General features: G+C 38.4%; 2 protein-coding genes across 2 annotated transcripts in view; both read right to left on the reverse strand.

The window, feature by feature from the left end:
• Nucleotides 1-455: 455 nt before the first annotated feature.
• On the reverse strand, nucleotides 456-9976 carry LOC148898712 (RILP-like protein 1). Its single transcript, XM_088993525.1, has 8 exons — nucleotides 9578-9976; nucleotides 8426-8579; nucleotides 6422-6540; nucleotides 4929-5186; nucleotides 3219-3368; nucleotides 1976-2118; nucleotides 1770-1874; nucleotides 456-1699 (listed from the first exon to the last, which is right to left on the reverse strand). Exons 1-8 carry the CDS (start codon nucleotides 9863-9865, stop codon nucleotides 1606-1608), a joined length of 1311 nt encoding a protein of 436 aa, XP_088849651.1. The 5' UTR covers nucleotides 9866-9976; the 3' UTR covers nucleotides 456-1605.
• A 1581-nt stretch (nucleotides 9977-11557) lies between these two features.
• hip1rb (huntingtin interacting protein 1 related b) overlaps nucleotides 11558-24638 on the reverse strand; it is a 35221-nt gene continuing 22140 nt past the window's right edge. The window contains exons 14-31 of the mRNA XM_088993531.1: nucleotides 24548-24636; nucleotides 23261-23377; nucleotides 23083-23184; nucleotides 21203-21397; nucleotides 20984-21131; nucleotides 20481-20567; nucleotides 20275-20382; nucleotides 18981-19117; nucleotides 18795-18905; nucleotides 18532-18590; nucleotides 18391-18421; nucleotides 17303-17365; nucleotides 17121-17221; nucleotides 15967-16072; nucleotides 15737-15860; nucleotides 15600-15661; nucleotides 14685-14918; nucleotides 11558-12640 (exon numbers count right to left, since the gene is read on the reverse strand). Coding sequence (XP_088849657.1) covers nucleotides 12632-12640; nucleotides 14685-14918; nucleotides 15600-15661; nucleotides 15737-15860; nucleotides 15967-16072; nucleotides 17121-17221; nucleotides 17303-17365; nucleotides 18391-18421; nucleotides 18532-18590; nucleotides 18795-18905; nucleotides 18981-19117; nucleotides 20275-20382; nucleotides 20481-20567; nucleotides 20984-21131; nucleotides 21203-21397; nucleotides 23083-23184; nucleotides 23261-23377; nucleotides 24548-24636 — 1883 coding nt within the window. The 3' untranslated portion in view covers nucleotides 11558-12631. The remainder of the gene's footprint in view (nucleotides 12641-14684; nucleotides 14919-15599; nucleotides 15662-15736; nucleotides 15861-15966; nucleotides 16073-17120; nucleotides 17222-17302; nucleotides 17366-18390; nucleotides 18422-18531; nucleotides 18591-18794; nucleotides 18906-18980; nucleotides 19118-20274; nucleotides 20383-20480; nucleotides 20568-20983; nucleotides 21132-21202; nucleotides 21398-23082; nucleotides 23185-23260; nucleotides 23378-24547; nucleotides 24637-24638) is intronic.

Raw genomic sequence — 24638 nt, forward strand, 5'->3', positions numbered from 1 at the left:
ACACACCATATACCTTATTTTATGTATAATAAATACTACGGTATTATAATTAAAGAAATAAACTGTACTGTATAATAAATTCATTTTATTGACCTTTGTGATGGTCGTTAATGGCTTGATGGAATGGAGCGGCCGGATTCATCTATTAGCTATCTGGCTAACTAGCTAGCTATCTATTCACTATCTAGCTGGCTGGCTATTTAGCTAGGTATCTGTTGGCTATCGATTGGCTAGCGAGCTAGCTTTCTATCATTTTAAATTACTTCCGGGTTTAGTGAACGCTGGAGCGTGTGGCTGCCGCTGCTCACCCACAGAAAAACTTATCCTGGGACTGTGAAGTAATCTTGAGAGTTTTGAAAGGCGCTTATATAAATGAAATTAATTATTATTATTAATACACAAAAAAGGGGAAAAATAGCGTACGCCTAAAAAACTAAAAAAGGACAAGGGAGAGATAGATATAAATTCCCTAGATTTGATTGAAGCCATAAAATGACAACAATTCAGTTGGATCATTCTACTTCTCACATATAAATATATTTGCAAGAAATAAATAACACACAAGTCATGTTATCTCTTCAATAAAAAAAGTACAGTGATACCTTGGCTTACGAACTTAATTGGTTCGCAGACAGAGTGTGTAAGGCAAAAAGTGTGTATCGCAAAAATTAATTTCCCATAGGAAACCATTAAAATTAGAATAATGCGTTCCCAAGTCCCCATAAAACATTATTTTCTACTTTCTAATTCTCTAAGCCTTAAAAGTACACAAAATATACCTTATTTTATGTATAATAAATGTGCAATAATTAAATATAATTAAAGAAATAAACTTTACTGTATAATAAAGTCATTTTATTTACCTATGTGATGGTCATTGATGCTTGATGGAATGGAGTGGCTGGTTTCCTCAGCATTAAACACTTGATGAGGAACGTAGCCTTCTTCTTTCACCATCTTGAGGAATGATCCCTTGTAGATGTTTTCTCTGTGATAATTTTACCTTGTTCCTCATCAATTGTGTTCTGTTTAGCTGCGTTGATAGCTTTGTGCATCAAGTGTACAGATGGCTTGTGCGGGTTATTTGTAGAGCCTGATTGATGGGAATTTTAACCTTGCAGTCTACACACTCTGCCTTTGAACTATCCGGTATTTGTCACTCTGTCTCTGTCATCTGCCTGTCTCTTTAATGTTTAAACCACCTCCCCTCACTGCTGCGTTCTTGACCAATCACGTGGCTGTAACCGAAGACTGGGGGCGGGGAATTGAGGACAAAAACAAACCGGCTGCCATTTTGTTGTTCGCAAACGACACATCACTCATTGAGGCAGCTCCGTGTGTATCCCGAAAAAAGTTTGTCTGCCAAAGTAAAATTTTCATATATTTAACATTCGTAAACTCAAAAGTTCGTAAGCCAAGCGGTTGGTAAACCGAGGTATCACTGTAATTTGTCAACAGTAACACCTACCCTTATCTTTATAGCACGAGTCTTGATCATCTGTCGGTATCTTCCCACATGTTGGCAAGTACAGTAATTGTAAAACCAAATCAAATGTATGACTTAAAAGTATTGATAGTTGTCGCTGTGTTTTAAAAAGAATATAATCATACAGAGGAAGCAAGGCGTCTGATTGGCAACAGCGTCGGGTCGTCGGCGATTAAACCGGCGGCGACCATCGGCATGATGGCGGTGAAGATCCTAGAAAGGAAAAGCACGGAAGTCGCACATATCCTTTTTTTTTTCTTTTTTGGGGAGATGTAACACTTACAGGCGGCGTATTCCAGATTCGGGTTGATCCGGGAAGGGCAGCGATGGCGACGTCGATGAAGGTGAAGCATCAAGGAAGGAGCTGACATCTTCCTCGAAGTCCTCACTGGAGACGGACGGGCAAGAGAGTGAATGAATATTTTCAGTCTTTTCGTCTACCGTATGAGGTCATTTTGATCAATTTCTTGATTAATTTGAAAAAAGGACCTTTTGTAATAGGCCAGCTCTTCCTCCAGAAGGAACACTTGAGCCTTGAGCTGATTTCGCTCCTGTAGGACGTCACGGAGCTCTTGCAGAGTGAAGTGAGGAGCTTCGGTCTCTTCCTCCTCCTCCTTCTCGGGCACTTTATCCTGCAGATGAAACAAGATTGTGTGAAATACTGTGTATGCCAAGGTTACCACAAACGAACAAACAAATAAATGGACACATTTTGCGAATAAATAGCTATCTCGCTCTATAGCTAGATATTTAGCTAGGTATCTAGATAGATAGATAGATACATAGCGAAATAGCTAGCTAGATACCTAGCTAATTAGATAGCTCGATACCTAGCTAATTAGATAAAGAGATACCTAGCTAATTAGATAAAGAGATACCTAGCTAGATACTTAGCTAAATAGCTAGCTAGATACCTAGCTAATTAGATAGCTACCAAGCTAATTATATAGCTAGCTGCCTAGCTATCTAGCTACCTAGCTAGATAGATAGCAACCTTGCTAGATAGATAGCTAGCTACCTAGCTAGATAGATTGCAAGATAGATAGATAGCTACCTAGCGAGATAGATAGCTCACTACATAACTAGATAGCTACATAGCTAGATAGATAGCTAGATACCTAGCTAATTAGATAGCTACCAAGCTAATTATATAGCTAGCTGCCTAGCTATCTAGCTACCTAGCTAGATAGATAGCAACCTTGCTAGATAGATAGCTAGCTACCTAGCTAGATTGCAAGATAGATAGATAGCTACCTAGCGAGATAGATAGCTCACTACATAACTAGATAGATAGCTACATAGCTAGATAGATAGCTAGCTACTACCTAGTTAGATAGATAGCTACCTAGATATCTAGCTAGCTAGCTACCTAGCTAGCTACCTAGCTAGATAGATAGAGGGCTACCTAGCTCGATGGATAGCTAGCTACCTAGTTAGATAGATAGATAGCTATCTAGCTAGATAGAGAGCTACCTAGCTAGATAGATAGCTACCTAGCTAGATAGCTAGCTACCTAGTTAGCTACCTAGATAGATAGATAGAGGGCTACCTAGCTCGATCGATAGCTACCTAGCTAGATAGATAGCTAGCTACCTAGATAGCTAGCTACACAGACAGACAGCTAGCTAGATAGTCAGATAAACAAATAAATAAACAAACAAACAAATAAATAAATAAATGGTGCTTAGCATTATTATTGTTATTGTTTTTGTCTTTATTAGTTATGTCTTACCGGTAAAAAGACAGACTTGTCTGCGTCCTGCTGACTTGCGTTGACGTCTCCGTGTGATGAGCTTCCGAGGAAGTTCGGAACGTTCTGCGAGTTGTCGGGATCTCCGCCGCACTCCACCCATACCGAGTCCGCCATGATGCAGTGGGAGGCCTCAATGTGGGATACGGAGACAGAAACGTCAAAACTAGAGGGACATTTGCACATTCTAACCACAGCTCAAGCATGACACTCGTAAAATATGTTAGATGTAAATGGAAACAAATGAAAATCGCATAAATATGAAGAAAAAAAAATAGTATTCAAAATTATTAGACAAAATATTTGATAACAAATATATGGAAACGTTTCTATTTGACAAAAGATGACAAATGCATCTATGGTATCTATCTATTGCACAGGTACAAAAGTCAAGGCCCGGGGGCCAAATCCGGCTCGCCACATCATTTTTTCGGTCCGCGAAAGCAAATCAAACTTGTGAAATTCCGTGATGCTTGCAATATTCATATTTTGCTATGTGGGTGGAGTGCGGGGGAGACCCCTCACTGCTGCGTTCTTGACCAATCACGTGGCTTTAACCGAAGACTGGGGGCGGGGAATAGAGGACCCAAAACAAGCCGGCTGCCATTTTGTTGTTAGGAGAACCGGCTTGTTCGCGAACGATACATCACTCATTGAGGCAGCTCTGTGTGTTTCCCGAAAAAAAGTTTGTATGCCAAGGTAAAATGTTCATAAATGTAACATTCGTAAACCGAAAAGTTCGTAAGCCAAGGGGTTCGTAAACCAAGGTATCGCTATAATAATAATAATAATAATAATAATAATAATAATAAAAAAAACTACAATAAAATACAATAAAATAAAATAAAAAAATAAAATAATAATTAAACAATATAATAATAATAATAATAATAATAAAAACTAAAACAATAATAATAAGAACAATAACACAAGGTAAAATTTTCATAAATTTAACATTCGTAAACCGAAAAGTTCGTAAGCCAAGGGGTTCGTAAACCAAGGTATCGCTATAATAATAATAATAATAATAATAATAATAATAATAATAAAAAACTACAATAAAATACAATAAAATAAAATAAAAAAAATAAAATAATAATTAAACAATATAATAATAATAATAATAATAAAAACTAAAACAATAATAATAAGAACAATAATACAAGGTAAAATTTTCATAAATTTAACATTCGTAAACCGAAAAGTTCGTAAGCCAAGGGGTTCGTAAACCAAGGTATCGCTATAATAATAATAATAATAATAATAATAATAATAATAATAATAATAAACTACAATAAAATACAATAAAATAAAAAAATAAAAAAATAATTAAACAGTATAATAATAATAATAAAAACTAAAACAATAATAACAAGAACAATAATACTACTACTAATAATAACAATACAATAAAACAAAACAAAAAAAACAAGAAAACAAAAAAAGCAAAAAAAAAAGACAAAATAATAATAATAAATGTCATTTATTAGCACCTTTCAAAACTCTCAAGGACACTTTACAGTCACAAGAGTAATTATTAGTCATGATTTTATCGCCTTGCCATGATTCTTTTCTGCACATACGTAATTTAAACCTGACCAAAAAAAAAAAAAAAAATGGAGTTCGCCCACTATTGCTCCGAACCAATCTAGAATGCGAATGTGATTTTTTTCCCAAAAACCTTCCTCTCACCTGTGGAGACGCCTTGGACTCCGACGGAAAGCTCTCTTCCATCTCGGCCACCTCCCTCTCCAGTTGCCACTCCTGCCGCTCTTTCCTCAACCGTCTCAACTCCTGCCGCAGGTCGTCCATTTCGCGCTGACGGGCCCGAGCCGTTGCCTCCAGCTCGGCCCGACGCCGTACGGCCGTTTTGCTGTGCAGCTCCATCGTCCCGAGCTTGTGACGGAGATCCTGATTGATGCGGATCAGACGGTTCTGCTGCATCTGGAGCTGAATGGACAACGGGAATTAATGCAAGGAGGCTGAAGAAGCGGCAATGGATGTCAATGAATGACCAATTCAAATGAAAATGGCCGACTTCTTGTGTCATTTCTGGATTCGTGGGACTTTTTTTGTGGTCTTATTTCTGATCAACATGTGATATAATAATAATAATAATAATCATAATAAAAAAAATAAGAAGAAGAAGAAGCAGAAGAAGAAAAAGAAGAACAATAATAATAATAATAATATATATACATAATAATAATATACAGGTAACATCCGACTTGCGACTGAGTTCCGTTCCGACCAAACGGTCGTAAGTCAAAATGGTCGTAAGTCGAAATCCATTCAAAATGGTCGTAAGTCGAAATCCATTCAAAATGTTGAATCGAGACTGGGAGGCTAAATGACTCACAAACTCTTAAAATGTTAAAAATAGTGTCTGGAGGTCGTGGTCGTAAGTAGAGGTGGTCATAAATTGAGCAGGTCGGAAGTCGGATGTGAGATATATTTCATTTATAGGCGCCTTTCAAAACTCTCAAGGTCACTTTAAAGTCACAGGATAAGTTTTTTTTCTGTGGGTGAGCAGCGGCAGCCACATGCACCAGCGTTCACTCAACCCGGAAGTGACTCAAATAGATAGAAAGCTAGCTAGCTAGATGATAGATAGCTAATAATAATAATAATAATAATAATAATAATAATAATAATAATAATACTTTGCATACAAAACTCTTAAGGACATAGGTGATGGGTGGTATTTATTTTCTGGTATTTATTTATTTCGCTATTTGTTAGCTATCTAGCTGCTACCTAGCTAGCTATGTGCTATGTATTTGCTGTCTATTAGATATATAGCTGGCTATCTCGCTGGCTACCTAGCTGGCCTCCGATTTAGCTATCTATTTGCGATCTGGCTAGCTAGTTATCTCTGAGATAGCTAGCTTTCTATCTATTTGAGTTATTCCGGGTTGAGTGAACGCTGGCGCGTATTGCTGCCGCTGCTCACCCACAGAAAAACTTATCCTGTGACTGAAAAGTGACCTTGAGAGTTTTGAAAGGCGCTTATAAATGAAATGTATTGTATATTATTATAGCTAATAGATAGCCATATAGCTAATAGCTAGCTAGCTAGATAGCAAATGTCTAGTTAGGTAACTAGCTAGATAATTACTTGGAGCTTCAACTCACTATTCATTGTGAGCCTTTTTTTTTTTGTGTGGGTCGCCAAAGACACTTACGGCCTCGACATCCTCGTTTTTTAGCGTCAGCTCCTTTTCTTTGGCCTGAATTTCGTGCCTCTGCTTCTCCACCAACCTGTTGAGCCTCGCCATCACTTGCTTTTCCCTCTCCGTCATTCCTGTGAAAATGCATTATGCATTGATACCTCGGCTTAGGAACTCAATTGGTTCCCAGAAAGTGTGTATGAGGCAAAAAGTGTGTATTCCAAACATTAATTTCCCATAGGAAACCATTCAAATGAGAATAATCCGTTCACAGGTCCCCATAAAATATAATTTGACTAAATAAGCCTTAAAACTACATAAAATATACCTTATTTTATGTATAATAAATGTGCTATTGTATTGTAATTAAAGAAATACACTGAACTGTATAATAAAGTCATTTTATTTACCTTTGTGATGGTCGTTGATGTAGTTGCCTCTTGATGATATCCGAGTGAAGTTGCCGTGCTTTCTCGGCGATAATACACTCACTCGCACTGTCCCCTGCTAGCTGCTTTTCGTTAGTCCAAATCAACAGAAGTTTTTCAACCTCTTCTATTGACCGTTGCTTAGACAACACAGAAACACCCTTAGCAACACGTAGCAATGGTTGACTTAGCATACTGGTACTGAGACGCTAAGTCACACAAACGCACACCTCATTTGTGTTTTTCGATGATCTCCTTCTTCTGCTCGACCGTAATTTTCTTTTGTGTCCTCTTTGGCTGAACACTAGCCTGTGGTGGGGTCTTTTTCGGTCCCGTATTAGCAAAAGTACCCCACTCGATAACAAACCACATCTGCACTCAAAGAAAGTGGGTGTGGAAACTAGTCCGCTAGCCACTGTGGCGCTGTGTGGTTTGGTTCGTCCACCAAAAACTAGTTTGTATGCCAAGATTATATTCTCGCGAATTTAATGTTCGTAAGGCGAAAGGTTTGTGAGCTAAAGCGTTCGTAAGCAGAGTTATCACTGTACTTAGAAGAGGAACTATAGCGTTGCACTGTTTGCGTGCTTCGGTAAATATAGTTGGTGTCAACATGACAACAGCGTCTTCAAAAATAACCTCCTGCGCTAGCTTGTGTCTGCCCACATTTGGACGCTGATGTTTGGGCATCGACAAGCAAACACAAATTGGGCATTCCCACGTGACTGAATGTAAAGTGACACAAGCAATGTCCTTACAAGACACAGTGATACCTTGGCTTACGAACTTAATTGTTCTCAGACAGAGTGTGTAAGGAAAAGTGTGTATACCAAAACATAATTTCCCATAGGAAACCATTAAAATGAGAATAATCCGTTCCCAGGTCCCCATAAAACATCATTTGTCTACTAAATAAGCCTTAGAACTACACAAAATACACCTTATTTTATGTATAATAAATGTGCTGGGGTATTATAATAAAATAAACTGTACTGTATAATAAAATCGTTTTATTTACCTTTGTGATGGTTGTTGATGGCTTGATGGAATGGAATGGCCGGTTTCATCAGCATTAAACACTTGATGAGGAATGTAGCCTTCTTTCACCATCCTGAGGAATGATTGCTTGTATGTGCTTTCTCTGTGATAATTTTACCTAGTTCCTCATAAATTGTGTTCTGTTTAGCTAGGTTGATAGCTTTTTGCATCAAGTGTACAGATGGCTTGTGTAGCTTATTTGTGGAGCCTGATTGATGGGATTTTAACCTTGCAGTCTACACTCTTCTTTTGAACTATCAAAGTTGAAACGAGTCCAAATTTCACTGTTTTGACCAATCACGTGGCTTTAACCGAAGACTGGGGGCGGGGAATAGAGGACAAAACAAGCCAACTGCCATTGTCTTGTTAGGAGGGGAGAATGGGCTGTTCGCGAACGACACATCACTCATTGTGGCAGCTCCGTGTGTATCCCGAAAAATAGTTTGTGTGCCAAGGTAAGATTTTCATAAATGTTACATTCGTAAACCGAAAGGTTTGTAAGCCAAGGGGTTCGTAAACAGAGGTATCACTGTCATTTGTCAACATCGACACCCACCCTCATCTTTTTGGCACGAGTCCCGATCATCGAAGGAGGCTTTGTTAAAAACTCGACTGGATAGCAACTTTTTGTTCTCCGCCTGAAGCTGAGACATCTGCGAGAGGAGATCTTCAACCTCGGCTTTCCACGCGTCTTCCACCTGTTCCAACGCCTGACAAGAAAAAAAGAAAAAAGAAACATTATAAATTATTCATACCTGTCAACTTATATGTTTTCCCCATATTTTATACGTTTTTTTTTTTCATCATTTTGAATGGTGTACTCCGTATAATAACTTTTATACACAAAAAAAAAATTCCGCGGTGATCGAGTCTCTATTGATGAAGCATGATATGCGCATGCGCGTCACATTGTTTTCGTTTGATTTTGTATGTCCGTTTCCGTATTTGAAGTCCGGCATTTGTGTTGCAATCGAGGAATCAACTAGTTATAAAGTAGAAGTAAGCATGCGAGAACCGCCAAGTAAGAAGAGACAAACTCTAGGATCAGATCGCCACCAAAAAGAATGGGAGAGTCACCATGGTGAATACGCTGGATGGATAAGATCGTCGACAAAAGGTCGTCAGTTTTCGTTTTTCGTTCTGTGTAAAAAGACGTAAAAGTTGCTACAAGTGGATTTTACGATCGAAAGAGCCACTTTTGAATAGAATAATGTAAACAAATTACCTTTGTTTTTATTCTCTTTGTTTTCATTCTTTTGACTTTCATTCCTTTCATAACTGCTGCTGTGAAATTCCTCCACTTCGAGACGAATAAAGGCAAATCCAATCCAATTCTATCCGTTTTTATTCTTACTGTAAGTAAATAATTACGTGTCGGTTTGTGTTTGTAAGGTTTATTATCGCTTAATAAGGGGAATTGAAATCATTAATACGGGGAGCAAAAGAAATACTCGATCATATGTATATATTTTTTATCGCTGCGTACGGTCGATAATGAAAGCATAATGTGCGCGTGCGCAGTAAACTGCATTTCCACTTGTATTAGCGTTTTTTTTATCATTTCAAATTATGTATGGCGTATTACAACTTTTATACGGGAATTGTAATCATTTATAAGGGAAGCTATTAGTTGACTGTTATGTGACGGGGCGTTTAAAATCGGTGAATCGCGAGTATGCGGGGGTCGATCGGATTTCTATTCGCTGACCAGGTGGTGCTTCCTCTCCTGGGCGGCCCTGTCGCTGCGCTCCTGCCGGAGTCGGAACAACTCCCGCCGCAGTTCGTCGACCTCCTGCCCGCCGGCGGTGGAGTCGACGCGGCGGCCCACCAGCGTCTCCAGGAGCTCCAGAACTTGAACCACTTTTGGGACGACGCCGGTTAGAGTCTCACAGCCGAAGCGCTCGATGGTTCGTTCGAACTCGTGCGCAAGGACAGCTGCGATGTCGTACACGTCCAACACGGTCAGGTCGGACCATGGTTTCTCCAACGCAGACATAATTTAACGTCTCGCGAAAAGAAATGTTTTCCATTGAACGGTCGTGTTACATTCTAAACTGGAAAGGGACACGACGAGTGTTCGACGACTTGTGGTCGAGTTTGTTGACAGGTTCAACTTTTAACTTTTGACGATGCATTCACGGTCCAGGACAAAGCTCGTATTTCTGACACCGTTGACAAAGCTCGTATTCATCAAACATTATCGATCCCGACTGACGATTAATTTAAACGATTTCAGCGTATAAACTACTGTAAATGTTCTGAATATAACAGAACTGTGTAATATTTAGAACAAAATATTCTTACAAGTATCTATCTATACTCTAAAATCAAAAATTGAACGTGAGTAGGGATTTTTACAGCAGCTGGTGAACGCAGCTGTCGTGCCTTGCTAGCTAGCCGGAGAAACGAGTCGGAATCGGATTTCAGGTGCTTCGTTCGTCGTTTTTGGGAAAACAAACGGATCAATGTTTTTAGAAAATAATTAAATATAGTTGACCATTCAACGAATTAAAATATTAAAAAACTATAAAAGAAACGGTTTCATGAAGTTTTATGTATTATGTTGACTATTATGTGAAGCGCTTTGTTATAGCGGCAGCTGTTGTGACAGCGCAATATAAATTACGATGTACTGTATTGTATTGTATTAAAATCATAGAAAATAATTAAATATAGTTGACAATTCGACGAATTAAAATGTTTAAAAACTATGAAAGAAATGGTTTCATTGAGTTTTATGAATTAATTATGTTGACTATTATGTGAACCGCTTTGGTATAGCGGCAGCTGTTGTGAAAGCGCTATATAAATTACGATGTATCGTATTGTATTAAAATCATGTGTGAAAGTATCCAAAATTAAATTAAAGGACAACCGACGCCTCCGGACAAGTTGTGTCCATAATTTGTAAAATCACTTCAAATGACTTCTACTGAGCGTATTTTACAAAGATTCCACCACATATAGCTATATTTTACGTTTTAAGACTCGCGCTGAGTCTTCAGGACGTCTTGTTTTTGAGTTGGTGACGAGTCCGTACTGAAGGAACGCCCCTGACCGAAAAAAAGGACACATTGTAGCAGTCCTTCCATCACGTCAATGCATTTTGCTGTACTTGTTAGGTCTGAAAACTTCGTGTTGCACCAAAAAAGAGGCAGAAGAGGGCGACAAAGCTCCGTGTAAGGAATTAATCAGCCTGTGGAAACGGGCTGATTAATTCCTTACACGGAGCTTTCTCGCCATTTTATGCCTCTTTTTTAGTGCTACATTTCCCCTTCCTATTGCCTCAAAATGGCACGGAATAAATTCTTTAATCAATTGCAAACATTTACGCTTTCCTCTTCAGAACTATTTGAATCATATTCATAACTGAATGAGTAACAAGAAAGCATCTTCTCCGAATCTGAAGCCATTGTTTTGATTCTCGAGCAAGGCAAGACGTCCTGGTGTGACATCACAAACAAGGGGGCGGGACCTTCTGAAACTCGGCATTTCTGGGGTCATTTTGAAGTAGTTTTGGGAGACTTTAACTCATTTTTATTGGTGTTTTGCATTTGACTAAAAATATCAGCCTGATTATTTTGGGTATATTAGATGCTATAAAAGTTTTTCTGATGTCAGTTAGGAAACAAAAAAAAAATGGTGTCGGTTTAGGTTGTTCCCAACCCCCCCAAAAAAAGCCAAGTCATTGAATTAAATATTTATTTAATTTGTTGTACCTTTACATTTGGGATAAGGACAAAACACCATGATCTTTTCTAAACTACAGTAAAGTCTCGTTATATCGATATCGGATATATCGATAGTCCCGTTTATATCGATATTTTTTCGGACTCCCTTGAATATCGATATAATGAGACTTTACTGTATTTCCATCTCGAGCCGGGTGTTTATAGAAAAAGGATGCAATCATAATTAGTAACCTGTAAGAACAAAAAAAAAAACAAAAAAACTCCCAGAGGTAAATCAACCACATTCATCCTAAAAAAATAAAGCAACTACATGTGATTGGCGTGTAGCGTACGTATCCATTCCAGATGATATGTATACATTATTCTTGCTGTACAAGCGTATTGCTTTACATTAATTATTATTATTAATAATAATAATAATAATAAACATAAAATATATACAGTAAAGTCTCGTTATATTGATATCGGTTATATTGATAGTACTCCTTATTACGATACTATTTCTATGAACGCAAGGAGAAAATTTACATGCCGCAGGATTGGATATATCGATAGTCCCGGTTATATCGATATTTTTTTCGGACTCCCTTGAATATCGATATAACGAGACTTTACTGTAATAATAATAATAATAATAGTAATAATAATAATAATAATAATAATAATAATAATAATAATAATCAATACTCACGAAACATTTCCGTGCAGTACATTCCAAAGGCCTTTGAATTAACATCTTTTTGCAGATAGGATGACACTGTCGTCAATGCAGGTCGGTGTAAAATAAAAAAGATGTCTTGTTATTCTCAAGAATTTTTGCAAAATCCTTAAAAAAAAAAGAGGGAAAAAATGTTGAATGGGTTGTTTAATGCCAAAATAAAATAACAGATAAACCGCAGTTGTATGTAGGCATGAATTTAAAGGAATATGAAGCATTTCTGGTCCCAAAAAAAATGACCAATACAAGAGCAGGATTGTCAGCAAGTGACCGAAATGGTAAATTTTCTCCCTCGTTTTCCTTTAAGGCATTTTATGTTCTTCCATGACGTCATTTGTTTGTGCTTCTTCTTTCATTTGAACTGTAAAAAGAAGAATGAAGTCAGTTAGAAGTGAACAAAAAAACTCATACAGAAGAAAATATGAAACAAATGATTAGAGACGAGATTAAAAATAAAGAATTCAAAAATGTAAAAAAAAAAAAAAAAAAGAATGGCATTTTATAATAACAACAATAACAATACATTTAATTTCCAAGCTCCTTTCAGAACACCCAAGGACATTTTACAATTAAAAGAACAAAAAAAAACATCAATAAAAGATAAATAATAAAATGTTATGTATTTAAAATGAAAATCTTCAAAATAAAGCCAGTTGAAAAAAAACATGAACATAATTTTTTTTAAATATTACAAAAATATCAGTCAAATTAACTCATTCACTGCCAGTCCCGAATTTATTCGAGAATTAAAAAAAAAGACATACGCCCACAAAACAGTCACATGATAAGTGTTTCTGTGGGTGAGCAGCGGCAGCCACATGCGCCAGCGTTCACTCAACCTGGAAGTAACCACAAATAGATAAAAAGCGAGCTCGCTAGCTAATAGATTGCTCGCTAGATAGCTAGCTAGAGAGACAGCTAATGTTTCCTGACTCAAATAGCTAGGTAGCTAGCTATATAGCTAATAATAATACATTTCATTTCTAAGCGCCTTTCAAAACTCTCAAGGTCACTTCCAGTCACAGAAAAAGTTTTTCTGTGGGTGAGCAGCGGTAGCCACACGCGCCAGCGTTCTCTCAACCCGGAAGTAACTCAGATAGAAAGCTAGCTAGCTAATAGATAGCTAACAGATAGCTCGCTAGGCTTTCACTCAAACCGGAAGTAACTCGGATAGAAAGCTAGCTAGCTAATAGACAGCTAAAAGATACTGTAGCTAAGTAACTCGGATAGAAAGCTATCTAGCTAATAGATAGTTAACAGATAGCTAGCCAGGCCTTCACTCAACCTCGAAGTAACACGGAGAGAAAGCTAGCTAGCTAATAGATACTGCAGCTAAGTAACTTGGATAGAAAGATAACTAGCAAATAGATAGCTAGCTAGGCCTTCACTCAACCCGGAAGTAACTCAGAAAGAAAGCTAGCTAGCTGATAGACAGCTAATAGATAGCTAGCTAGGCCTTCACTCAACCCGGAAGTAACTCAGATAGAAGGCTAGCTAGCTAATAGACAACTCATATATAGCTAAGTAACTTGGATAGAAAGATAGATAGCTAACAGATAGCTAGCTAGGCCTTCACTCAACCCGGAAGTAACTCAGATAGAAAGCTAGCTAGCTAACAGAGCGCTAAGTAATTCGGATAGAAAGCTAGCTAGCGAATAGATAGCTAACAGATAGCTAGCTAGGCCTTCACTCAACCTGGAAGTAACTCAGATAGAAAGCTAGCTAGCGGACAGACAGCTAATAGATAGCGAGCTAGGGCTTCACTCAACCCAGGAGTAACTCAGATAGAAAGCAAGCTCGCTAATAGACAACTCATATATAGCTAAGTAACTTGGATAGAAAGATAGATAGCTAACAGATAGCTAGCTAGGCCTTCACTCAACCTGGAAGTAACTCAGATAGAAAGCTAGCTAGCTAATAGAGCGCTAAGTAATTCGGATAGAAAGCTAGCTAGCGGACAGACAGCTAATAGATAGCGAGCTAGGCCTTCACTCAACCCGGGAGTAACTCAGATAGAAGGCTAGCTAGCTAATAGACAACTCATATATAGCTAAGTAACTTGGATAGAAAGATAGATAGCTAACAGATAGCTAGCTAGGCCTTCACTCAACCTGGAAGTAACTCAGATAGAAGGCTAGCTAGCTAATAGAGCGCTAAGTAATTCGGATAGAAAGCTAGCTAGCGAATAGATAGCTAACAGATAGCTAGCTAGGCCTTCACTCAACCTGGAAGTAACTCAGATAGAAAGCTAGCTAGCGGACAGACAGCTAATAGATAGCGAGCTAGGCCTTCACTCAACCCGGGAGTAACTCAGATAGAAAGCTAGCTCGCTAATAGACAGCTAATAATAGATAGCAAGCTAGATAGATAAGTGTTGTGCTTGCCATTGATTTCCAAAGACTTACCGGAGACTTGAGCAGGACGTTTGGCTTCTGAGCCAAGGCGGGCTTCTTCATGAGCGCCGGCTTGTTAAATTTAGGCGGCATGGACATCAACGACGACGGGTCGGAATCGCCGTTGCCGTCGTCCAGCTGGAGCTGATCCAGGGGGACGCCTGCCAGACTGTAGTGCTGCTTCCTCAGCTCGCCCAGACGTAGACGTTCGTTATCGAGCTGAGATTCCAGTTCCAGCACCTTCACCTGCAAAAAAAAAAAAAAAAAAAAAAACATTGGCACATTCAAACCAACAGGGGGCGTCAAGCGCGGACTGAAGTTGCAGCTAGTAAAAATGGAGCCTAATTTGTCTTTCTGGAGTTATTTCTTAAGCATGTCATTGCAAATTCCTTTTTTTTTTTAATTGATAACTCTCCTTGTCATTTATGTTCTATTGAAAGGGGCGTGATAAATGAAATGAATGGGAATTTTATTTAATAGGCTTCGTTTTACAAAAAAAGAAAAAAAAAAGATATTTCAGACAATAATAATATGGTACCTTGGCATACAAACTTAATTGGTTCCCAGACAGAGTGTAATGCGAAAAGTGTGTATCCCAAAAATTAATTTCCCATAGGAAACCATTAAAATGAGAATAATCCGTTCCAAGGTCCCCATAAAACATAATTTCCGACTAAATAAGCCTTAAAACTACACAAAATATACCGTTTTTCATGCATAATAAATGTGCTATTGTATTGTAATTAAAGAAATAAACTCTACTCGGTTGTCCTTTAAATGTTTTCATGGAATACTTTGGCCTTAAAATAAACAAATGTAGTTTTTCTTGAGACACCAAATACAAAAACAAGCAAAAAACACCACATGTTCCATTTGGAGTCATTGCGCCCAAAACAGAAAATGCTAGCGAAATCGCTATCCCATTACCTGCGACTCCATCTCTTCCTTTTTCAACTTGATGAGCGACATCCCAGAGAAGTCCATGGGATCTGCTTACACACAACACAACGATCCAATCGTATCGATACCAAACACGCAGACGCGACGGAGAGGGCGTGTTTTACCTTTGTCATCTAGGTTTTCTTGTCCCGTCCTGGTGGAGCCCACCACTTTGGCGGCCATTTCGTTGACCAGGCGAGAGGCTTGCTGGAGCACCGTCAGCCTCTTGCTGTGACGATCTGCTTTCACCTGAAAGCGGAACGGTCAACGGGAGGAAAGAAATCGGATTCTGATGATGAGACGGGTAATACGCGCAAAATATGATTCAAAAAGCGCCGTTTTTATGCCACTTTACCTTGGAGGCGGCAACCAGTTGCGCAGTGCTAGCAGCGATCTCGTGGGAGCAGACGATCAACTCTTCATATTTGCCCGTGTGCAGCACCACCTTGTCGGCGGAATTTCTGCCGGAGAAAAACGGGGACGCTATATAATAATAACAATAATAAAAAAATAATAATAAAATAATAACAACAACAAAATAATAAAATAATAACAACAAAATAAATAATAAAATAATAATAAAGGAATACAAATAATAATAATCATCATCATAATAAAAATAAAATAATAATAATAACAACAACAAAATAATAAAATAATAATAAATAATAAAATAATAACAACAAAATAAATAATAAAATAATAAAAATAATAATAATAAAGGAATACAAATAATAATAATCATCATCATCATAAAAATAAAATAATAATGATAACAATAATAAAATAATAAAAATAAATATAACAACAACAAAATAATAAAATAATAATAATTAATGATAAAATAATAAAAAAATAAATAATCAAATAAAAAATAGTAATAAAATAATAATACAGGAATACAAATAATAATAATCATCATCATAATAAAAATAAAATAATAATAATAATAATAATAATAATAATAATAATGAAAAATAATAATACTAAAATACATTTACTAAATATATAATATAATACTAAAATACATTTAATGAAATAATAATAATAATAATAATAATAATAATAATAATACTACATTTGATTTCTAAGCGTCTTTCAAAACTCTCAAGGTCACTTTACAGTCACAGGATCGGTTTTTTTTTCTCTGTGGGTGAGCAGCAGCAGCCACAAGCGCCAGCGTTCACTCAAACAGGAATAACTCAAATACAGTAAAGTCTCGTTATATCGATATCGGATATATCGATAGTCCCGGTTATATCGATATTTTTTCGGACTCCCTTGAATATCGATATAACGAGACTTTAATGTAGATAGAAAGCTAGCCAGCTAGCTAATAGATAGCCAGCCGGATAGCTCACCCGGTAGATAGCTAAATAGCTAGCTAGCTAGCTAATGAATAGACAACCAGATAGCCAGCTAGCTAGCTAGATAGCTAATTGACAGAAAATAGATAGCTATCTGGTTCTCTGAGCGAATGAAGGGAAGATGGCGTCAAGTGGAACTTACACCATCTCCGTGGCCCCCCAGCCCACGGCTTTGGCCGCAGAGATCAGTCCTTCGGTCCAGCGAGAGTTCCTGGCGTAGAACTCTTTGATGGAGGCAGCGCCCTGAACAAAAGCAAACGTTTTTTTTTTTTGGGGTGGAGGGGGAGAAACTTCCAAGGAATCGCCAAGGGTGACGCCACTGACCCTGCCGCCCTCTACGATTTCCTTCTGCAATTCCGTGGAGGCGAGAACCAGCATGCGGATAGCCTATGCGGGGACGTAAACGACAACACATATTGAGGATGACCAAATTAATAAAAAAAATAAATACATAAATAAATAAATAAATAAAATGCATAAAATAAATAAATAAAAATACAATTAAAATAAAATAAAAAATAAATTACAATATAATTAAAATAAATTTACAACGAAATGTAAAAAATATAAAAGAAAAGAAAATGACAATAAAATGAAAGTAAAATAAAAATAAAAAAAAATAAAATATAAAAGAAAAGAAAAATACAATTGGAATACAATTAAAATTAAAAAAAAAAATTAACATAAAATCAATGAGAAGGTTTCTTCAGCCGTCATCTGTACAAATGTGAAGGTTTCGGACGTTTCGCCTCCTTAAGAGACGTAATAACATCAAATGAAAAGAAAATATAAACGAAAATAAAATAAAAATGCAATAAGAAAACAATTAAAATTTAGTTAAATAAAAAATTTAAATATATATAAAAGAAAATAAATAAAAACAATGCAATACAATTACAATTACATTAAAATAAAAATATACAAATGAAAATAAAACATAAAAGAAAAGAAAATAACAATAAAATTAAAATATAAACAAAAAATAAAATGAAAATAAAATATAAAAGAAAATAAAATAAAAATACAATAATAATGCAATTAAAATTAAATTAAAAAGAAAATAGAAAAGAAAATACAATTAAAAAAAAAATGAAAAGAAAAAATAAAATACAATAAAGTGCAATAAAATAAAATACAAATACAACGCAATTAAAATTCGATTAAAATAAAATAAAAACAATAAAATGAAAATAAAACAAAAGAAAAGAAAATGCCAATAAAATTAAAATATAAACAAAAAATAAAATGAAAATAAAATATAAAAGACAATTAAATATCAAATTAAATAAAAATAATAATAATAAAAATGACAAAAAAATAAAATATAATTAAAATAAAATTACAATATAATTAAAATGAAACGTCAATAACATTAAATTAAATATGGGTGAAAACAGGGATGTCAAGCATACCTTCATGAGATCTGTGCAACTGTTGAGGATCCTGAAGTTTCAATAAGACAATTTAAGCAATGTATTCATCCATCCAATGTATTAATACCTCTTAAAATCGATTTGTTAATAAAATTGTTGTTTAGATTCCAATGAACAAACCTTTCATTGACCTCCAGTTTGATTCCCGACGTATCCTTCCGCGCCTGATTCATCACTTCCTGTAATCACAAGGACGCACATACTCAGGAACAAACAAGCAAACACACACACACACACACACTAATGACCAAACACGTCACACCTGAAGAGTTACACACATGTACACCCCCGCAAAAAAAACAAAATGGACACCAACGAATCCAACACCCCCCACACCGCTAACCCAACGCACTCCTCCGACTTTAGCTAGCAGTCCAACTTACATCAATCCTTCGGACAGCCTCCTCAATGGCGGCAGAGGTGGCGGCCATTTCCTTATCCACCAGATCCCCTAGCTCATCCTGACGGACGTCCATGCCTTTGGGTCGCAGTTCCTACGTCGAAGCAACGCAATTTCGCTTCACGCGCGTATCGGCTCGTCATCATACGCTTTGGTGGCGCCGGCTTACCTGCCCGAGGCCCAGGATCTTGTGGATGATGACTTGGATGGAGGCCGGGTCGGCCCTGAGTAGCGTGCCTTTGGACTTCAGCTCTTTCAAGTACTGAAGAGACTGAGTGGCGCAGCTTCTGCAGTTCTCCGTCAGTCCTGTAGGTGGAGCAATGTCTCATTCGTCATTTATCGTCCACCCGTCTCCTTATTTGCGCCATAGACATAATAATAATAATAATTATAATAATACATTTCATTTCTAAGCGCCTTTCAAAACTCAAGGACATATTGTCATTGGTTGCCATGACAACAAAAGTATACTTTATTTGGGCGTGTTGTTTTGTAAAGGTGTTTAATAATTTGTACTTTTGTTGTCATGGCAATCAATGACAACATTGGCGCCAGTTACATCCGATACTTACTTCCAGGTTGAGTGAACGCTGGTGCGTGTGGCTGCCGCTGCTCACCCGCAGAAAAAATATCCTGTGACTGTAAAGTGTCTTGAGAGTTTTGAAAGGCGCTTAGAAATGAAATGTATTATTACTGTATCTATTAGCTAGCTAGCTTTCTATCTATTTTAGTTACTTCCGGGTTGAGTGAACGCTGGCGCGTGTGGCTGCCGCTGCTCACCCGCAGAAACTATATCCGGTGACTGTAAAGTGTCCTTGAGAGTTTTGAAAGGCGCTTAGAAATGAAATGTATTATTATTATTACTGTATCTATTAGCTAGCTAGCTTTCTATCTATTTTAGTTACTTCCGGGTTGAGTGAACGCTGGTGCGTGTGGCTGCCGCTGCTCACCCGCAGAAACTATATCCGGTGACTGTAAAGTGTCCTTGAGAGTTTTGAAAGGCGCTTAGAAATGAAATGTATTATTATTTACGTGGACAGCATATGCGAGACAATTTCTTTACGCCAATGGATGCTACAGCTTCATGTTTGCTTTCAACATTTAGCTTGTAGCAGACGTGCACATTCCACCATGACGTCCCTGATCCACTGGTGAAAAGGACACTTTGATCCACTCCTCTTTCATCGAGGACTGCTTCATGCAACAAAGAGGGTGCGGAATGTGCTTAAAATTGTGTGTTATATGTTTTTGTTGTTGTTGTTGTTTTGACTTCAAGATGGCGCAGTGAGATTGGCTGCCTTTACAGCAGCTCCTGTATTTTGTTTTTCTACTTCTTCCTTTTCGTCTTACTTTCATCCCTTTGCTCCTTTCAAATATACATTTCTCCACTGCGAGACTCATAAAGGCGAATCCAATCCAGGTTCACTAGCGAGCATTCTATCCAATAATTACGTCTGTCTTACGATCGGCGTGGTCGGTGGGCGCCATGTGCGCGGTGGCGCTTCCGTTGACGATGGTGTCAGCGGCGGCGTGGGAGAAGTGAGTCAGCGACTTCAGCAGCGCACCGGCGTCTGATTGAAAGCAAGAAAATAACGTCGCGTCATCCGGGGAGGGGGGGGGGGGGAATGGTGGTTGGGGGTATGATTCCGCTTTACGACGAGATGTTTACCTTTCATGTCTTTGGCATAGTCCGCTTGGCCTTTTTTCATTTTATCAATGGAGCTCAAGGCCACCTCTGCTCGACTGATGAGGTAATCTGCATTGGACATACAAGAAGAAGTTTTATTTACCGTATTTTCCGGTGTATAAGGCACACCCAAAATTCTTTATTTTCATCAGAAAATGACCATGCGACTTATACGCAGGTGCGCCTTATATGTGAAGCCACAAAAGGTCAAGTAACTACTGTCAGCAGTAGTTACTAGGATTGGATTGTGTGTCGCTTTCTCGGTCAGGGGCGTTCCCTCCGTGACGTCAGTAGAAGTCATTTGAAGTGATTTTACAAATTATGGACGCAACGTTGTGTCGGTTGTCCTTTAAATGCATTGTGGGGGCGGGTCACTATTTGGCATCAAGACTACTTTTCTATTTGAGAGAGTTTGCCACCATCTTTTGGCGTTTCACGAAGAGCACCAGGTGTTGCGTATTGAAAAAGAGGTTTTTGATGGTGACCTGGGGAGCTGGTACATCGGATATGGAGGGGATCATCCAGCTTGGCGACCGCATCTTGGATGATGTTCTCAGCTTCCGTGACGGTGCCCTGCAGCAAAGCAAACTGCTCGTCCAGGAGCTTCTGCTTCAGTAGTTCCTCCTGTCTGGCCTGCGTGCGAGCAACTATTTGGATTATTTGCGTCCAAAAATATCAAAACGACGTCAATGTATCCTGCCCACCTTCTCCTGAAGCCTGGCCTGCAGTTCGCTGAGTTCTTTGTTGTTCTTGTCTTTCTCCTGCTGCACCGTGGACTGCTGCAACTGGGCGCTCTGGCGTACGGACGAAAGCTCGGCTTCCTTCTCGCTCACCGAGCGCATCAGCCGCTCCTTCTCCGCCTGTAGGGCGACCATGGTGCTGTTGACCTGAGAAGAACTCTGCAAAAGAAAGGAGATGTCGGAAAGGGAATCACGATATCGGCATTTAACTCATTCACTGCCAGACGATGTGGAAAAAAATGTGTGCACTCCAGTGCCAGGGTTTTTGTCATATTCTGTGAAAATTGCAGGACTCACATGATATTGAGTTTTAGGACGACATAAACATTCAATGGAGCGTAAGAAACATTGAGCTCTCTTCTTTTATCAGGAAAAATATAGTTAATTCCTAAGTTATATGGGTCTGGAGTTACGTGAGCTTGAAATGGGGGCGGCTGTACAAAATACAATGCAATACATACATAAACGTCTGTTTTTTTTTAAATATTTTATTTGTATTTGTTTTGGGGTGCTTCTGGTGTTTGTTTCATTTACACGATCTTTAAGGATGTTCATCGTTGGTTCCGCCATTTTGTTTCACGTCTCAAGTACTAATAGTTACCGATTGTCATATTATTTGTTATTTAATTTTTTGTTTTTTTACTTCATGTTACTTCCGGGTCGAGTGAACGCTGGCGCGTGTGGCTGCCGCTGCTCACCCGCAGAAAAAATATCCTGTGACTATAAAGTGTCTTGGAGAGTTTTGAAAGGCACTTATAAATTAAATGTATTATTATTCGCGAGATAGCTATTCACCATCTATTAGCTATCTATTAGCTAGCCAGTCCCTAGCCATTAGCTACCTATTATATACCTATTAGCTGCCTATTCGCTACCTATTCGCTGCCTATTCGCTATCTATTAGCTAGCCATTCGCTACCTATTATTTACCTATTAGCTACATATTAGCTACATATTTGCTGCCTATTCGCTACCTATCAGCTGCCTATTCGCTAGCTATCAGCTACCTATTCGCTCGCTATCAGCTACCTATTCGCTGCCTATTCGCTACCTATTCGCTGCCTATTCGCTATCTATTAGCTAGCCATTCGCTAGCCAGTCGCTAGCCATTAGCTACCTATTATCTACCTATCAGCTACCTATCAACTGCCTATTCGCTACCTATCAGCTGCCTATTCGCTAGCTATCAGCTACCTATTCGCTAGCTATCAGGTACCTATTCGCTGCCTATTCGCTACCTATTCGCTATCTATTAGCTAGCCATTCGCTAGCCATTCGCTACCTATTATCTACCTATCAGCTACCTATCAACTGCCTATTCGCTACCTATCAGCTGCCTATTCGCTAGCTATCAGCTACATATTCGCTAGCTATCAGCTACCTATTCGCTATCTATTAGCTAGCCATTCGCTAGCCAGTCGCTAGCCATTAGCTACCTATTATCTACCTATCAGCTACCTATCAACTGCATATTCGCTACCTATTCGCTAGCTATCAGCTACCTATTCGCTAGCTATTAGCTACATATTCGCTAACTATTAGCTACATATTCGCTAGCTATTCGCTATCTAAGACGAACAGGAAGTGTAGAACTAAACAGAAATTGGTCATCGCAATACAAACAATTTGTTTCGGGGTCAAAGGTGGTACAAAAAGGTGAAAATGTGGGATTAATTGACACCCGCAAAATGTTCTTTAAATTGCAAATACAGTCCAGGTTGGCGTCAAAAATGGTCGGCATTGCATTGAAAAGGGGGGGGGGGGTCATAAAGCATCAACACCACGCAACTCGCTTGTATAGAATAAAACCCACAATCACCGATGGACATCAAACAAAAACTTACCATCTCACTGCTCTGCAAAGTGGCCTTGATGCGGGTTATTTCCGCCATTTTCTCCGACAGCTCTCTTCTTAGCTTCTCCATCTCAAATTTCTGTTCCTCTACCTGTAAAAAAAATAAAAATAAAAAAAATAATTTTTCGAATGAAAAGTTGACACTCCCGCGACGACCGAACACCAACCTTCATATCAGCTTCCTGCCTTATCCGATCCACCTCAAACGCCAGCTGCTGTTTGGTCCTCGCCACCTCCTCTTGCGTCTGCTGCGTGGCAGACAGCATCCTCACCGTGTCGGCACTCTGTCGGCAATGGCGTACGTTTTAGCGTTTTTTTTTGGGCATGTGGTTCACATCCATTGAAAATTCCATGCATTTCTACGGAGCGCTAACATCTTTTTATATCACGGTGGAGCCAAATTTCGCGTGGGGTGTTATTGGTTAACTCATTCACTGCCGTTCCCGAATTTATTGTTTAATTTTGCTTTTATTTTGAAAAGCATGATGTTGGCGCCATTCCAGTATTTATTCGGGTTTTGTTTTTTCTTGCCGACAGACCGCTGGCAATGTTTTTCCCTGACCACGACGGGACAGCAAGTGTGACATAGAGCGGCCTTCTCGAAATTTTTCGGGTTGTATTTTTTTTTCTTGCAGGGGGGGTGCCGATAAAGCGCTGGTCAGACCTCTTCCACAAGGGGGCAGCATTTGCCTTTTGTCCATGTTAGCGTTTTGTTACAGCTTCAGATGTTGTTAAAGCACGACATAAATCAACATATTTGCATTATATTGTATTTTGTACAGCTGCCCCCATTTCAAGCTCAGATAACTCCAGACCCATATCATTTAGGGATTAACTATTTTTTTCCTAATGAGAAATGAGTGTCATGTTTCTTACACTGCATTGAATGTTTATGTAGTCCTCAAATTTCTATTCCCTCTCGTTCCCTTAGATCCTCTTCCTCGCTCCACCTGTGTGCCCCCCCGCCCGTCTCAGCACGATGGGGGACAGAGCTTTCAGCTCTGCCCCCAAACTCTGGAACTCACTTCCTCCCAACATTCGTAACATCGATTCTCTTCCCACCTATAATCCCATCTCAAAACTATTTAAATTTTTCTGTATAGCTCTATCTCTTGTTTCGATTCATAAGTGTATTTTATTTATTGTATTCGATTTTTACTTGTATTTTATTTATTATTGTATCTATGCTTGTCTGTGACTGTAAAGTGTCCTTGAGAGCTTTGAAAGGCGCTTGAAATAAAATGTATTATGATTATTACTATTATAAAACTAAATATTCTACTGGTCCTGGCATTTGAGTGAAAATGACAAAAACCCTGGCATTGGAGTGACCATATTTTGGCACATCGTCTGGCAGTGAATGAGTTAATCATCTCAACATGACACCACTGTGTTTTTCTGTATTTTCATGAATGTTTTTTGACGTACTTTCATTTGACGTTTTTTTTGCCTACCTTGCGAAGTAGTTCGGCATGACTGGCCACCAGTTCCGTGTGCTTCTCTTTCAGCTTAGTGTAGCGTTGTTCTGTGGCTTGGGCTCTTTCT

The sequence above is a fragment of the Hippocampus bargibanti genome, linkage group LG04 (assembly GCF_051943395.1).
Source record: "Hippocampus bargibanti isolate YZ-2025 linkage group LG04, ASM5194339v1, whole genome shotgun sequence".
Lineage (NCBI taxonomy): Eukaryota > Metazoa > Chordata > Actinopteri > Syngnathiformes > Syngnathidae > Hippocampus > Hippocampus bargibanti.

Excerpts from the sequence above, each read along its gene's own strand:
- LOC148898712 (XM_088993525.1), bottom strand. The coding sequence starts at position 9,865 with ATGTCTGCGTTGGAGAAACCATGGTCCGACCTGACCGTGTTGGACGTG. Across the intron at positions 6,541-8,425 it reads CTCGTGCCAAAAAGATGAGG|GAATGACGGAGAGGGAAAAG; the intron begins GTGGGTGTCGAT and ends GCATTTTCACAG. Across the intron at positions 1,700-1,769 it reads GAATCTGGAATACGCCGCCT|GATCTTCACCGCCATCATGC; the intron begins GTAAGTGTTACA and ends TTTCCTTTCTAG.